This window comes from Phacochoerus africanus, chromosome 1 (assembly GCF_016906955.1).
Source record: "Phacochoerus africanus isolate WHEZ1 chromosome 1, ROS_Pafr_v1, whole genome shotgun sequence".
Classification (NCBI taxonomy): Eukaryota; Metazoa; Chordata; class Mammalia; order Artiodactyla; family Suidae; genus Phacochoerus; species Phacochoerus africanus.
Window position 1 is genome coordinate 146,227,110 of NC_062544.1, and position 17,113 is coordinate 146,244,222.

General features: G+C 47.8%; 1 protein-coding gene across 12 annotated transcripts in view; it reads left to right on the forward strand.

Annotated features, from left to right (window-relative positions):
• The first annotated feature begins 1,061 nt into the window (after positions 1 to 1,061).
• Positions 1,062 to 17,113, forward strand: part of MTMR14 (myotubularin related protein 14) — a 45,588-nt gene continuing 29,536 nt past the window's right edge. For 9 of the 12 annotated variants that reach the window (XR_007134905.1, XR_007134906.1, XM_047779995.1 and 6 more), the window contains exons 1-5: positions 1,062 to 1,355; positions 3,309 to 3,457; positions 9,814 to 9,922; positions 16,582 to 16,657; positions 16,950 to 17,010. Coding sequence is in view for 7 of the 12 variants with exons in the window: in XM_047779995.1 (XP_047635951.1) it covers positions 1,200 to 1,355; positions 3,309 to 3,457; positions 9,814 to 9,922; positions 16,582 to 16,657; positions 16,950 to 17,010 (551 nt within the window). In the remaining 5 variants the exon portion in view is untranslated. The remainder of the gene's footprint in view (positions 1,356 to 3,308; positions 3,458 to 9,813; positions 9,923 to 16,581; positions 16,658 to 16,949; positions 17,011 to 17,113) is intronic. The other 3 variants (XM_047780069.1, XM_047780077.1, XM_047780087.1) reach the window with 1 other exon arrangement.

Sequence of the window (17,113 nt, forward strand, 5' to 3'; positions counted from 1 at the left end):
TATATTTCTAGGCCAAAGATGGAGCCACTCCTGCCCAGGCTGCCATGGCAACATACCAAAACTTAGATAACTTTTGTAAATGTTCTGCTTGACCAGTAACATACTATATCTAGTCAGCCAATCCCCAAATGCCAAGCCAACTGTAGGCTCTATACTTACTTCCTTGCTCTTTAATCATTTTTTATTTTTCACTTCCTTATTCTTTATCCTACAAAAGTTTCCTGCCTCCAGCTCCATTTTGCAGTTCTTTGGCCCCTTGAGGACAAACACTGGAGGCTTCATGAAGTATTAGTTTCTTTAACACCTAAATTGTCTTTCTTAATTATTTTTCTAACAATACTAATCTATTAGAGATAAATCACTGACGTATTCTCAGGTTAAACAATGAGATGCGCTTTGAAATAATTCTACTAGATGAGGAAAGGCTGATTAAACAACAGGGTGGTATATGCTGATTATTGTTGAAACCAGCTAATGGATACATGGGGGTTCATTATACTATTCTCTCCTTTTCCGTGAGTGTTGGAAATATTGCACTAGATAAAAAGAACAGTAATATGGGCCTTTTTCATCATGTAATTTCAAGCCAGTCATTCCCACCAACCCCCGCGTTTCTTCTTCAATAAAATGGATTGACTATTGCAGCACTGTATTCGTAGGGACATTTTGAGGAGCAGTGAAAGCAAAGTGCCTTAGAAAATGCTGTTTTCTTACTTACTAGGGTTGCCAACACTAATTAGTTGCCTCCAACAGTTCCCTCCTCCTCTCCTTGTAATGGTTCATTCCACTGTTCCGCTAGTCTTTCCCGTGGTGGTTCCTTCCTCTCAGTTACCACGCTATTTCCCCCCCCCCCCCCCAGCCCCAATGGTTTAGTCCGGCTTCCCCGGGGGAAACCCCGTGGGGAGGAGCACAAGGTTTCTGCGAGTGGCCGCGGTCCGCTCCCTGGAGACCACTTGGAAAGCTCCGCGTCAGGGGGTGGGCCGATAATCTTGAGGCGGGGCGCTAATCTCGGGCTCCGATTGGCCAGAGCCGGAGTAAACATCCGGCAGGGTGGGGCGGGGCCGGAAGTGGAAAGGCAAGGCGGCGGCTGAGGCGGCTCGGGAGGTTCCGGACCGGAGTATGTTCCTCCCGCTGCTATGGGCTGTCCAGATCGGTGGTGAGGGGGCCTCTGGGCGCTAAAGGGGACGCGGGACTGGGCCATGGCCGGCGCTCGGGCCGCCGCCGCTACTTCGGCGGGGTCCTCGGCTTCTTCGGGCAACCCGCAGCCTCAGGAGCCGGGGCTCGGGGAGCTGCTGGAGGAGTTCTCCCGGACTCAGTATCGGGCCAAGGATTTTAGTGGGACGGGAGGCTCTAAGGTGAGTCGGAGGCGCGGTGAGCAGCAGAGGGTCCCTGGCTTGGGAAGCTACTGAGGAGAGACATGTCAAAGAAAGGAGGGAGAGAGGGAGATTGCCAGGATCTGGACCTGTAGAGCAAGGGTCGGGTTTAAAAACCGAAAAGGAGGAGCTGGGATCAGAATGAGCCAAGGAAGGACGACGTTTTGGTTTGAGACAAGGGATTTGGAGGCTAGGGATCCGAGCTGAGGGGCCATTCAGAGATTAGAGAGGAGGAGCTGAGGAGGGTTGTTCCCCTGCATAAAATACTAGCACAGAAGCCTCCAAGTCTAGAATTAAAAATCTAGAGGAATTTTCCTGGAGGGGTGGGGCAGGATGAAGTCAAGAGTTAAACTGGAGTGTGTTGATTCTTTATACAGTCTCAGAGTGACTTTAGAATTAGGACCATCCCTTTCCTTTCCCTTTGCGCATGAAGGCAGCCCACACTCCCTCTGTTCCTTTATGAAAAACAAGTCTTGGTTCCTCTTTTTTTTCTGCCTTTGAGTTTCCTTTCAGTCTCCTTATGGCCAGACCTGGAAGGCTTCCAGTCTGATCAGGCCATTCCCATCCTAGGGAATCTTGCTGACCCTGCCATCTTTCATTCCCCACGTGGTTTTGGAGGGGTTAGCATCAGGTTTTCCAATGGGATTCTTTTTCATCCTGGGTCATGAAACTCTGGTTTGGCTCCAGGGGTTACCTATGCTGGGACACACAGCAGTTGGCATCTGCTAGTCTCTAGAGTAACCCAGGGAAGGCTTCAGTAACTATGAGTTTCCTCCACTGTCCAAATGACTTATTTCTCAGCTCTTAGCCTGAGGACTACCCACTTCAGCATCATCTGGGGTGCTTGTTGGTTTTTGTTTGTTTTTTGTCATTTCTAGGGCTGCACCCGTGGCATATGGAGGTTCCCAGGCTAGGAGTCTAATTGGAGACGGCCTACGCAACAGCCATAGCAACGCCAGATCCGAGCTGCATATACAACCTACATCACAGCTCATGGCAACATCGGATCCTAGATCCGCTGAGTGAGACCAGGGATCGAACCCGCAACCTCATGGCTCCTAGTTGGATTCGTTAACCACTGAGCCACGACAGGAACTCCTGGGGTGCTTGATAAAAAAGTTTCTTTGGTCCTATCCAGTCCTACTGAGTTAGAATTTCTGAGAGTAGTAATTTGTATTTTTTTAAATAGGCTTGTTAATGATACGAACCTTGAAATTTGAGGATTGCTAGTTTAAGCCACTGAGTTTTTCCCTCGCCATTGGTCTTTTGGATGGGTAGAGGGTCAGTGGTTTTGCTGGGCCCCCTTTCCATTGTAAACACCCCTGAAGATTAGGGTTGTAAAGAGTTACACCTGACTCTCACTCTAGCTGGCCTTAAATTTATGATCTCTTGCAGGCTTCTTGGGATGTTACAGGTCTTATGTCTTTCTTCTAATGGGCCTTTCCCTGAGATGAGCAAAACCACAGCAATTTTAAGGGTGCTGTTTTTTCTATTTCATAAGCAGATTGTGTGTAAGGAGACAGCTTTGTCTGCAGCTTTTACTCATTATGCTAACTTGAGCTTCTAGGTACCGGTCTTTGGCTGGAGAATGAAGGAGAATTTCGGGGCAAAGGAAGATAATGGATTAGTGCTACTTAAAGTAACCTAGGCAGGAGTTCTTAATATTTCATGGATTGTGGACCCCTTTAAGAATCTGTAATCCTCTCTTCAAATGCTACAAGATTTCCCTGAAGCATTGAGGGAAAGAGTCTGTCCTAAAGCCTACCATATATGGGTTCATGAACTACACATTTAGAGCCTGTGACCCAGCAATGTGTCTCTTCCCAGCATTGAATTATCATCACAGAGGCACATGGCATTCCCAGTGACCTCTCCAGTGATTCAACCTCAGAACCCCAGAATCTTCTTTATGCTCAGGTCTCCTCCTCTGTGCAGGTTGAGCGCATTGAGAAGAGGTGTCTGGAGCTGTTTGGCCGAGACTACTGTTACAGCGTGATCCAGAATGTGAATGGGGATATCTGCGGCCACTACCCCCAGCACATCGTGTTCCTGGAGTATGAGAGTTCTGAGAAGGAAAAAGACACGTGAGCATCTTGTAACCAAAGCTGCCTGGCTGGGGAGACCTCAGCAGCTTATCCCCAGGGTCAGGAACCCTCAGCTGGGCAGGGCAGGCTCACTTTTCCCAGGTGTTAACCCTTATTGCCATCTTTGTTTGCTTCAGGGGTTGCCATCTTAGATGGGCAGAGTAGCACAGCATAGGAGGAGGGGTTCGGAATCATAGCCCTGGATTCTTATTTTACTCCACCCTCTAGATCATTGTCCTAAGGCAGCTGATTTCACACCTCAGCCCTCTGAACCTCAGAGTCCTTTTTTAAGAGAGGGTGAGTGGTCCCAGTAATCCAGTATATTAAAAAAAAAAAAAAAAAAAAGGGAGTTCCCATTGTGACTCAGAGGTTAAGGTACCCAACTAGCATCCATGAGAATGTGGGGTTGATCCCTGGCCTCACTTGGTGGGTTGAGGATCCAGCATTGCCATGAGCTGTGATGTACGTTGCAGATGAGGCTTGGATCCAGTATTGCTGTGGCTCCGGCGTAGCTGGCGGCTACAGCTCCAATTGGACCCCTAGCCTGGGAATTTCCATATGCTGCAAGTGCGGCCGTAAAAAAACAAAAAGACAAAAAAAAAAGAGTGAGTGAGAGGTATGCTTTGTCAACATGATTATGCACACTTACCATGTGTAGCGCTTAGGATCCCAAGGTCTGGGGTCAGACTGCTTCACTGTACATGCTGCCTGCCCCACTTGCTGGCTGGGTAACTAACTTGGAAAAGTTTCTTAACTTCGTTGTCTGTTAGTTTTCTCATCCGCAAGTCTGACTCTATTTAGAAAAGCAGCTACTGTAGTCTCTGCTGATAAATGGGGCTATTCCAAGCCTGACATGTTTGCTATAAGAATGAAGAGTAAGAGATACCATATATTGAGGGCCTACAAAGGCCCAAGTGCTGTCTTCATGGTAATAGTTCACAGCAGAGCAGACAGAGATCACTGGCACAGGATGCAGCCCATAGGCAGTCAGTAAAGGGTAACGCTTGATTGACACAGCCCTGAGGCTGTAGGAAGTGCTTTATATTGCTCTCAGAGTGTGTTTCCTTAGGCTCCCTGCTTGCTGTTGATTTTAAGAGAGTTCCAGGAGCTGTTGCCAAAATATCTGTGAGAGCTGAGCCCTGTGGAAGCGCTGTTAGGATGAGAGCTATGGTTGAGTCCCACTGCAAAGTGCAGTGGGCCCTCACTCCTCAGAGCATGCCCATCGGTGCACCCAGGAACTGCCTAGAGATTCTAAGCCATGCTTAGAGCTGCCACATCAAAATCTCAGCAGAACAAGATGGCACGATGATTCGTCTGCACATCAAGCTTTGAGAGACACTGCTGTAGAGGAACTGGAGAGAAGGGTTGATTCCGCCTGGTGTGTGAGTGTTTGGGGAGACATGTTGCGATGCCTTTCAGTGGGAGTTGGAAAGATGAGTAGAAGTTTCCCTGACATATCCTTAGTTTTTGGGACGAGCCTGTAGAGGGTCTTGATCATCAGGCCAAGGAGTGTGGACAGCTGCGGTTAGTTAGTGGTTGTGTTGTGCTAGTATCTCCTGAGCACTTAGTGAAATCAGAGTCAGAATTTCCAGAAACTCCATCTCAGCTCCCTAGATGAGTCTTACCTTTGCCATAAGCTGGGAACCTCAGGGAGCCAGAGAAGCTCCAGGGTGGAGGGGTCTCCTCATCTGCAACATGAGATAAATGGCCCTTCTTATGAGGTCGAGGTGGTGTTCACTGAGAAGAAGACATGTATTAGAAAAACAAGTTGTATGTCGATCTTAGGAATTGTATGCCTGCCGCTTTCTGTCACCACCATGGCGCTTCCACCTTATTTAGCAGGGTCTTGCCTTCCAGAAGTCTTACACGGCCTTGAGATGATACCCAGTAGGCGATGCCTGCTGAAGACAAGGGAGTATGCGCATGTTGAAGTGGGAAGAAGTCAGACTTTTGACTTCTTTATGTGTGCCCGGGTTTGGTGTTAATGTGACACTAACTAGACTGAGTTACACAGGGTAGAACTGGACTCAGGAAGTGAATCGGTCCTGTTCGCCCTCCTCCCCAGTTTAGCCCATTATCTGGGAATAAACACCTAGATAGGGATCCCTAAATGGCCAAGACATGTGTTTGTTATCAAGACAAACTGCTGCCATGTGGCAGACCCCAGGGGTCCAGTTGGAGGTCCTACCAGAGAGATGAAGTCCCTACCTTCAGGTTTGGTGTGTAACACGGACCCGTAAATGAGCAGTGACAGTGTAACAGGGCTGGAATGAGAGCAGGTACAGGTGAGGCACTGGGAGATAGTGGTTAAAATTCTGCACTTGATGATTACGGCATGTGCGTGTGTGTACATGTGCATGTGCACGGTGGGGGATATTGGCCCACACCATTAACTTTTGGGCACCAGCTGGGTGCTGGGTGTCCTACAGTTCTACTCAATTCTTTTTTGTGTGTGTGTGTGCTTTTTAGGACCGCACTCATGTCATATGGAAGTTCCCAGGCTAGGGGTTGAATCGGAACTACAGCTACCAGCCTACACCACAGCCACAGCAACACAGGATCCCAGCCACTTCTGTGACCCACACCACAGCTCATGGCAGCACCATATCCTTAACCCACTGAGTGATGCCAGTGATTGAACCCACAACCTCGTGGATCCTAGTCGAGTTCGTTAACCACTGAGCCACGAAGGGAACTCCGATTCTACTCAATTCTGACACTCTCTACCCTGAGATAACATCAGATCCCACAGCTTAAGGGACACATAAGACAACATAAATAAACAAACCTATAGTTTTCATTTGTTTAATTATGAGTATCATGTGCCAAACTCAGCCCACTGCTCAATACAGTAAGAAAAAGATCCTAATGTCCAAAGATAATAAAAATAAGAACAGGAACCACTGAGAACAGAAATTGAGTTGTTTCTTTGAGTAGGGGACCCAGGAAAATACACCACCAGGTAGCCTAACGAGAAAAAGTGCGCCTTCCTCCACAAGACTTCCAAGAAGAGCCCCCCAGGGAGAAGTGCTGGCATGTTCTCTTTCTCAGTTTTGTGGAGTATTGCTGAGTGGAAGGATTCAACTTCAGGGAATCAAATGCAGTCTCAGGGCATTTGGAGCTGAGGGAGCAGCTGGTGTGAGTTCAGTGAGAGTCAGCTGAAATGCGGTGCTGACATGTCTGTGCAAATGGCCCGGGGCCATCAGAGGTGGGAGGAAGGCTGCTTTGAGCTGTATTATGTGTGCTCTGTTTATATTCTCATGACGTCTGAATTTAATTAGGCCATTGTTTCATACTGAGGTGCCTTTTTATTTCTTAGAGCACTTGAGTGTGAGGAAGGTGGCAGAACTTGGTTTTCAGTGAGCATGTGTTTTCTAGGGCCTGGCTGGTTGGCTCATGCCACTGTACAGTCACCTTGAAGAGGTGGCCCAGCCTTCCTCTTTCCTTCAAAAAAGGGAAAAAAATCTTTTTTTTTTTTTTTTTTCCCCCTTTTTAGGGCCAAACCTGTGACATACAGAAGTTCCCAGGCTAGGGGTCGAATGCAGAATCCAGGCTGCATCTGTGATCTACACCAGAGCTCATGGCAACGCCGGATCTTTAACCCACTGAGCAAGACCAAGGATCGAACCTGCATTCTCATGGATACTAGTCAGGTTCATTACTGCTGAGCCACAATGGGAACTCCCAAAAAGAAAAAAATCTTGATTATAAAAGTAGTATCTTGGGCGTTCCCATTGTTGCTTAGTGGTAATGAACCTGACTAGTGTTCATGAGCATGCGGGTTTGATCTCTGGCCTTGCTCAGTGGGTTAAAGGATCCAGCATTGCCGTGAGCTGCGCTGTAGGTTACAGATGAGGCTCGGATGCTGAGTTGCTGTGGCTGTGGTATAGGCTGGGAGCTATAGCTCTCATTCAGCCCCTAGACTGGGACCTTCCAATATGCTGTGGGTGTGGCCCTAAAAAGACAAAAATAAATAAATAACAGGAGTTTCCATCCTGGCTCAGCGGAAATGAATCTGACTAGTATCCATGCATCCTCATGGGTTAAGGATCCAGCGTTGCCATGAGCTGTGGTGTAGGTCTCAGACAAGGCTCGAATCTGCTGTGGCTGTGGCATAGGCTGGCAGCTGCAGCTCTGATTCAACCCTAGCCTTGGAAGCTCCATATGCCAAGGGTGCGGCCACAAAAAGCAAAAAAATAAAAAATAAATAACATCTTACATAGTCACATCTCTGTTGTTTGAATCGGTTATAGTAAGGATGTAATTTGTGATCTAAAACAAAATAAAGTGTTTTTTTGTTTTTGTTTTTGTCTTTTCTAGGGCTGCACTCACAGCATATGGAGGTTCCCAGGCTAGGGGTCTAATCGAAGCTGTAGCCACCGGCCTACGCTGCAGCCACAGCAACGTCAGATCCGAGCTGGGTCTGTGATGTATACCACAACTCACTGCAATGCCGGATCATTAACCCACTGAGTGGTGCCAGGGATCAAACCCGCAACCTCACGATTCCTAGTCGGATTTGTTTCTGCTGAGCCACAACAGGAATTCTAAGGACCCCTTTTTAACTTCAATTTCAAATCCACCCTTGATATAGTTATTATAGTTATTTTCTTATTAACTGGCTTGAGAATATAGCTATGAAGGCTGCTAAGAAATTAGCAGTGCAGTTCCCGTCATGGCTAAGTGGTTAATGAACCTGACTAGCATCCATGAGGACTTGGGTTCGATACATGGCCTTGCTGAGTGGGTTAAGGATCCAGCATTGCCATGAGCTTTGGTGTAGGTCACAGACACAGCTCGGATCTGGCATGGCTGTGGCTTAGGCTGGCAGCTATAGCTCCAATTGGACCTCTAGCCTGGGAGCCTCCATATGCCGTGGGTGAGGCCCTAAAAAGACAAAAAAAAAAAAGAAATCAGCTATGTTTTTATTTTTTTAATTTTTTGTCTTTTTGCCTTTTCTAGGGCTGCTCCTGCGGCACATGGAGGTTCCCAGGCTAGGGGTCCAATCGGAGCTGTAGTCTCCAGCCTACGCCACAGCCACAGCAACATGGGATCCAAGCCACATCTGCGACCCACACCACAGCTCACGGCAATGCCAGATCCCCAACCCACTGAGCAAGGCCAGGGATCGAACCCTCGACCTCATGGTTCCTAGTCAGATTCGTTAATCACTGAGCCATGATGGGAACTCCTAGCAATGTTTTTAAAGGACTGTAGTTTTATGAATGCTAACAGCATCCACATATGCTTTAAAATGTACCACAAATGTAGGCGTCATTGAACATCCTCATGCTGAAACAGTTATTTGTGTGCATGTGCAGTGCAGTCACATGGGATCCCCAGCAGGATGGGGTGTGGGAGGAACAAACGGCCTCTCAGACCTGGCCTGGGAGCTCAGCCCCTGTAAGGAGGGAACAGGCGTGTCCTCTCTCCATCCCTCCTGGGTGATTCTGCCTGGCGGTGCTTCCCAGTCCTAATTTTTCTGCCTCTTGTTTCTCTTGCAACCAGAAGCTCTAACTGGCTGATCTGGAGCCTTTTGTTAAGATTCAGTAGTTAGGATCTACTGCTGTGGCACAACGGGCAGACTCTTAGGAGCCGCTAGGATGTGGGTTCGTTCCCTTTCCTGGCACAGTGGGTTAGGGATCTGGCATTGCTGCAGCTGCAGCTTAGGTCGAGACTGTGTCTCCAATCTGCTCCCTAGCCCAGGAGCTCCGTATGCCACAGGGTGTCCAAATGTGACCAAGAAAAAGAATTGGTAGGTGAATCCAAAAAAACCTTTTTTTTTTTCATGTTCTAGGAGCTCTCTTAGTAAATCTTGTGTATTAACTGCCATGCTTCTCTGCCACCAATAGCTTCTTCTTCACCACCTTTGCTCCAGCGTTCCCTGCCCTGTTGGTGTCCAGACTGTTAGAGGTAGTTGGAATGTTGGTGAAGCATCAGAGGCTCAGAGCCGTGTGGAATGTAAACCTTCATCTTATCCTCTAAAAGATCACAAAAATGGTGATTTCCAGAGGGTTCCCCATGCACATATTGTCTTACTTTGGGAGTAAAAAACGACACCATACACATAGTCAACATTCAATTTGCTATATGTTTCTATATCTTATATACCATGCCTTCAGAGTAGCTTACCTTTTTTTTTTCTTTTCATCTTAAAGGTCCTAAAATCAGGATGACTTTAATTTTAGTATCTATAATACAGCATTTTTTTTTTCCTTTTCCTGAAAAGCTTAAAATGTCCATGGAATTTTAACCATCTATTAAGTTTCAAATGAGTATTCACACACACTTCCCCTAGTATGGGGTACCCAGTGCACACACAGAAGCAGCCTGACCTGTCTCTCTTGCTCTGTTAGGTTTCAGAGCACCGTGCAAGTGAGCAAGTTGCAAGACCTCGTCAACCGCAGCAAGACAGCCAGGTGCAGAGGACGATTTGTCTGTCCAGTGATTCTGTTCAAGGGCAAGGTAAGATCATGCCATAGCTCACACGGGTACCTGGCTTAATGCAAAGGTCTTGTTCTTTTGCCAGCTGAGTGTTGGGTGCCTGGTGCTTGGCAAGCAGGACAGAGAAACAGGCCAGTTTTGACACCACTTTCGGGGTGAGTCTAGGTAGGAAAGGGATAGTCACACCAGAGGACCCACCCTGCATTCCAGAGCCAGACTGCCTAGGTTCAGATCCTGGCTCTGTACTTCCTATCTGTGTGAGGCCTCAGTTTCCTTCTCTATAGAATGGGAAGATTAATCTTGCCTACATCAAAAGTTGATGAATTGATTAGCTCAAATGAGTTAATACATTGTTAGTTCATCCTTTTAATTGTATATTTCAAAGAATTTATTGAATGTGTATCATGTTTCAGGCCTTCAAATATATCACCATGTAAAGTAGACAAAAGTCCTTACCCTTATCAAGCTTATATTCTAGTGATTTGTTAACTTGGCTCCACAATATGGTCTCTTTTCACCTCTTTTTATAATCCTTTGGTGTATTGGATGTTCCCATTTTGCAGATGAAATGAAGGCTCAAACTGGTTCAGTAACTTCCATAAGTTTACCTTACATGACAGAGAGCTGGGATTTGAACTTAGGGCAAAACTCTCTCAGGCTCCCACATTGCAGCTTAGGGTCACTCGGTGTGGTTTCAGGAACCCACTTAAGATGAGCAGCACTGTGGACTGACAGACATGGCCTCATGAAGTAAGCGGGACTTGGCCAAGAGCTTCAGAGGATAAGCAGAATGCTGACTGATGGAAGGGTGGGAGGGTGTCCCAAGCAGGTGGCCAGCAGTGGGGAAGCACTGAGGCAGGTGCCTGAGAGGCCGGGAGACTCCCTGACTGGAGTGGAAGGTACATGGCAGAGCCAAGGGTGAAAGGCACTGAATGCAGGAGGCCAGATGCCAGTCACAGTGTTTATGTTTGCTGGGAGAGCCACTGTGATTTCTGAGCAGGGAACACAGGATACACATAGCATTTGTTTTTAAATTTTTTATTGTGATTGATTTACAATGTTTTGTTAATTTCTGCTGTACAGCAAAATGATCCAGTCATGCATATATATATATATTCTTTTTTTCACATTATCCTTTGTCATGTTCCATCACAAGTGATTAGATACATAGTTCCCTGTGCTATATAGCAGCACATAGTGTTTTGAGGAAGATTAATCCAGAAGGAACAGACTAACATAGAGAGCAGGGGTGTGGCTCCTTATTTAATTAACAGCTACCTGAAAGCATCAGGACCCACCCCCACCAGGGTAGGGCAGTGGGGAGGGGAGCCGCAAGGCTTGTTTCAGTCTCTACATTTCTTTCATCAAATGGGAGAAGGGCAAGTTTGAAAGGGGCAGCAGGAAAGGCTTTCATAGGCAGGTTGATTTTAGGGAAAGGTATGTCTGGAAGTTAAGTTCCATAAATTGATCATCTTAAAGCTATTTCATTCCCCCTTCCCCTTAGGAAGGTTTTGTGTTCTTCTCAGCTATCAGAACTCCAGGGTTTTTGTGTTTATTTATTTTGTCTTTTTAGAGCCGCACCCATGGCACCTGGAGATTGTGAGGCTAGTGGTCGAATCGGAGCTATAGCCATTGTCCCACCACAGCTCAGGGCAACGCTGGATCTTTTAACCCACCGAGCAAGACCAGGGATCAAACTGGTGTCCTCATGGATGCTAGTCAGGTTCGTTAACCGCTGAACCACCACAGGAGCGCCAAGGCTGGATTCTTAACCCACTGACCGAGGCCAGGGATCAAACCTGTGTCCTCATGGATACTAGTCAGATTCAATTCCCCTGAGCCACAATGGGAATTCCTATTCATTTGTGTTTAGTTGCTCCTCTGTCATGTGGAAGTTCCCAGGCTAGGGATGGAATCCACATCACAACAGTGAAAGTGCCAGATCCCTAACCCACTGATTCACCAGGGAACTCCTAGATCGCCAATTTCGATAACCGCACAATGACACACTGCTCTGTGGAGCATAGTACTTGTCACTGTAATTTGTGAAGGAAATCATCTAACCGGTGTTTCCCAAAGTGGGTCCATAGAACAGTGGTTTTAGGATATACTTGTGCAAAGCATTCCCTGTCAAGCAAGAGAGAGAGATCACACCTGCTGGTTTTGGCCTGACCCCAACACTCCAGATGCAGGAATACATCCACGTGTGCACATTGACATAGGAAGGGTTCTGAGAAGTCCTATAGCAGAAGGACCTGTGTAGCTTTGTCGGGCATGCCATCTCTCACTCTGCAAAACTGTGAGGATGAGACTTTACTGAATGCACTTGGGAAACAGCACACAAACAGCTGAGTCCAGTGAAACACCGATAGGGCCCTTTGTGAGCACTGGCAACTGACTTCTGAAGGAGAGTGGTGAGGAGTTCCCATCGTGACCGTGAGCTGTGCTATAGGTCGCAGACATGGCTTAGATCCTGTATTGCTGTGGCTGAGGCGTAGGCTGATGGCTACATCTCCAATTAGACCCCTAGCCTGCGAACCTCCATGTGCCCTAGAAAAGACGAAAAGACAAAAAAAGGAGAGTGGTGAGTCGAGGGAGGTGGCTTTGGCGTTTAAATGTTGATGAGGGCTTTACCATTCATCCCGCTTTTTTCCCCCTTTCTCCCATTTTCTACAGCTTCCCCTGACCTGTTTGCTTGCACAATCTCCTTAGATAGTTTTGCTCCAGCTGTGTTTGAACGTCTCTTGTCTCCTGTCTGCCCACTCTCTTTGGAGGGCACAGGCCTTGTCTTCCTGTATCCTCCCAGCGCCTAGCACATGCCCACCCAGCTTGGAAGTACAGACTCGGTTGGAGGACACTCTTCTTGGGTAAAGCGGGAGTGGACTCTGCTAGGTTCTAAGAGTCCTTGTCCCTGTGGTGCTCAGGGAATGGGAAAGGCAGGCCTGGGAACTAGCCCTTGAGAAGGAGATTGGGACAGGTCGGGGTGTGTCTTGTGTTGTGAAGTGGGGATCTCTTCGTCAGAGATATGGCTCCTAGCAGGCCCCCAGCAGCCAGTGCGGTGCTGGCTGAGTTTGGTACCAGCACACCCTTGGAAGCACCTACACCTGCGTGCTGGGGAGGGGGTTGCATTCAGAAGGGACTGCTTCCTTCCAAATTCAGTTCAGTGTGGCTTGTATAACTGAGGAGCTAAGTGTCTGATTATATTTCATTTCAGTTAATTTACATCTTGTAGTGAAGCAGTGTGGACATTTTTTGGTTAAACAATTTTATTTGGGGACAGGACTGCATTTCCCTTTTTTGGGGGGGGGGGTCTGTTTGTCTTTTTTAGGGTCTCACCCGCTGCATATGGAGGTTCCCAGGCTAGGAGTCTGATCGGAGCCACAGCTGTCAGCCACAGCCACGGCCACGCCAGATCCGAGCCTCGACTGAGACCTGCACCACAGTGCACAACAACGCCGGATCCTTAACCCACTGAACGAGGCCAGGGATCAAACCCACAACCTCATGGGTCCTAGTCGGGTTTGTTTCCTGCTTTGTCACACCGAACTCCCAATTATATGTTAACGTAGTAATCTTTTGGATATATTAAAACTCAGTTCAAGCATTTAAGGGTTCTCCCCCAACACTTGTATCTGGCTTTTAGGCAATAAAATTTGGAGCAAGCCATATTTCTTTGTTTCCTCCCATAAGTGATGGGAAGCATAGGTCACCTCCTTTTATTCTGTATGCCCAGAGTTGCTTACTACATTAGCAAATCCTACAGAGCAATATTCCTCCTGCAGAAGTAGAGGCCACTCCTAATTAGGTGAATGGAGAGCTTGCAGAACCCATCCTGCTTTTTCAGTCAAGATCTAAGCTTGAAGTACAGAAAGGACAGGTGATGAATTAGAGTCCTGAGGCCAGGGAGCAGGGTCAGGAATTAGACTCTGCAGCTGGCTCAGCTTCCCCAGGCCCCAGCTTGGGACCTTTCTGCAGAGCTTGGTGCTTCACTTGGGGAGATGGCTGGCTTGCCCATTCTTCTCCATCCAGCAGGTCCTCTGGGGCAAATGTGGCCACCTCTGTTACCAAAAAAAACAGGGAATGATACTTCAAAGGGATGTGGAAAAAGAACTGGGAACAGAAAGAAGAATCTGAACTTTGAAAAGAACTCAAAGCTCACCAGCCAAAGAGGGAGTGTATGTCTTCTCTGAAATGATCTAACAAATAATGCAGAGAAGAGTGAGATTTGGTGCCAGCAGCTTAGATGATAAAGGGTAGGCATGATAACACATGCCAGTTGCCCTCAAACCACACCCCCCAACACTGTCTTGCTGTCAGAATCAGAATCCCCCCTTACCATTAGAGTCTTGGGGGTCTTCAGCTTTAGGATTTCCACTTCTCTGTGGCAGCTCCCCACTTGACTGCTCCTAGTTACCAGGCTGGTCCCTTCAGAATCGGGGATAGCATTGGGTCCCTGGATGGACTCAGGACCTAGAGATGGAGGTAAGCTCTGGTGTGTACATTTTTATCCAGAGACAGTATCATTTTCATCAGATTTTCAGAATGCTTTTGGACCCGGAAAGAGTGAAGCAGCCCCCACAGAGTGCATCCTGCTCAGGCCAGCAGGAGTCTCTACCCAAGCCCTTCTTCATAGTTTCCAGGACAGCCTTCCCCCAAATCCATTGTTGCCCTCAGCACTGGAAAATTGCCCCACCCTGCCCCAGGGTGTAGCCAGGTTTCTTTTCTATTAGCGTCTCCTGCCCCAGGCTGCCACCACCTCAGAAAGCCAGGTGATGACCTGCCGATTCTCACCACACTCCTTTCCTGTAGCAGCAAAACTTTCCTATTATCTTACATGGTGGAGAAGGAGAAGCCCTCGGGCAGTATTTTGCAGTCTTCTAGGGGCCCACAAAGCCTGTGTGACCCATTCAAAAATGCCTTCACACCCTCTCTCTAGGGTAATCTCCCAGTCACCCTCACTGCCACCCCTAGCCTTTAGTTAAACCCTGTGGTCACCAGGTATCTCCTCCCATTTCCCCAACCCTTCTGGATCTCATCAAACACAGTTTATAAAGATTCAGCCTGGGAGGCTGGCAGCTCAGTGGGTTAAGGATATGGCTTTGTCACTGCTGTGGCTCTGGTTACTGCTGTGGTTCAGGTTGGATCCCTGGCCTGGAACTCCCACATGTCATGGGCGTGGCAAAAAAAAAAAAAAAAATCCAGCCTGAAAAATTGTTGGCGAAGTTCATGCCAGTTGCAGGGTTGCTAGAATTCTAGCTCTCCTTCAGTGATGAGGAAGAGTAAAAGTGTTATGTAAGCAGTAAGAGCTATTATATTTCCTTGACGCAGAGAAGACAGAATTTATGATTTCTTTCAAAAAAAAAAAAAAAAAGCCCCCTGGGAGTGTGGTGTGGTGGAAACAAATCTGACTAGTATCCATGAGGATGCAGATTTGATCTCTGGTCTTTCTCTGTGGGTCAAGGATCCAGCGTTGCTGTGGCTATGGTGTAGGCCAGCAGCTGCAGGTCTGATTTGATCCCTAGCCTGGGACTTATGCCCCAGGTGCAGCCCTGAAAAGCAAAAAAAGCCCCAAACATTGCTCCCTTAATTGACCCTCCAGCTAAAGATTGTCCATCCCTGTGCTGAACAGTTCAGGTAATGGGAAGCACCATCAGATCCCAGCTACACCCTCATCGTGGGACCTTAGGCATCACTGCATCTCTCTGTGCCCCCTTGTCATCTCCTTGTCACTGTCTGTATCCTTGTCATCTGGGAAGTAGCAACAGTCGTGCCACCTGTCACATCTGCCTCATGGGCTTGTGAAAATTCATCAAGAAGTGGCATAAATATTTCAGTTCCATGCTTAGCACACATATATGTGTGATAACCACCAGGTGTTACCCAGGTACACACACACCAACCACTGAATCTCCTCATTACTGTTAGTAACTAACGCTCTGGTGCCTCTAATTCAGTAGATAGAACCCCTTGACAGGCAGTGGGTTAAATTCTAAGCATATCTCAGACTGATAGCTATGGCCTTGATGCTGAGAAAACTTGGGGAAGTGTTCCTGCACCCATTTTGCTGGCCAGGAATGACGAGAGCAGTCCCAGGTGTGCCTTCCAGGCATTCACTTCAGAAAAGCATCTGTTGGTCACAGGGCGCAAACTTCCGGTTAATGAGATGAATAAATGCTTGTCTTATAATACTGTGTTATATACTTGAAAGTTGCAAAGAGAAGATTTTAAAATTTTCACTACAAAAAAGAAGTGGTAATTAGGTGACATGATGCAGGGGTTAGCTAACTGGAGGTGTCAAATCAGCACACCTTGGACTTACACAGTGTCATATGTTAGTTACATCTCTAGAAAAATAGAACCAAAAAATTCTGGAAAACCACAGTTCCCACTGTAGCTCAGTGGGTTACGAACCTGACTGTATCCATAAGGATGAGGGTCTGATCCCTGGCCTCATGCACTGGGTTAAGGATCTGCCATTGCTGTGAGCTGCGGTGTAGGTTGCAAACTGGACTCAAATCTGGCATTGCTGTGGCTGTTTTGTAGGCCAGCAGCTATAGCTCTGATTTGACCCTTAGCCTGGTAACATCCATGTGCCACAGGTGCGGCCCTTAAAAGAAAAAAGAAAAACAAACAAAATACTAGGAAACCACCTGACCCTGAAAATGCGGTTTCCCTCTCAGCACATTTGCAGGTCGGCTACCCTTGCTGGATGGGGGGAGCTGTATGGACGCACCGGCTACAACTATATTTTCTCAGGTGAGCCTTGAGATCCCCATGTCAACCCGTGACTAAGAGCAAGAGCCCCGTTGTGGAGAACAGCCACCCCAAAAAGCCTCAGTGGCCTAGATGGAGGGTGCCAACAATTTGGTGGTTGGGGGGAGCAAAGGAGTCTGGGGTCCTGCCTTTCTTCCTCTCTTGTGATGCTTGGGATGAAGAAAACTGCCAGCCCGTGGAGTCTCTGGTGCTGAGAGACAGGGAGCTGGGAGGAGGCTGATGCGGAAGCCCTGGCCACCACCTCCTTGGCAATGACCACAGGCTTCTCCTGCAGGGGGTGCAGACGACGCCTGGGCGGATGTGGAGGACGTCACAGAGGAGGATGGTGCTCTTAGGTCAGTGCCAGGCTGTTATGTGTCGGGGCTGGGCGGGGGGCCATGGTTCCGGACCAGTGGTGGCCGTTTTCACACTGATGGTTGGGACCTCCTCAGTGGTCCA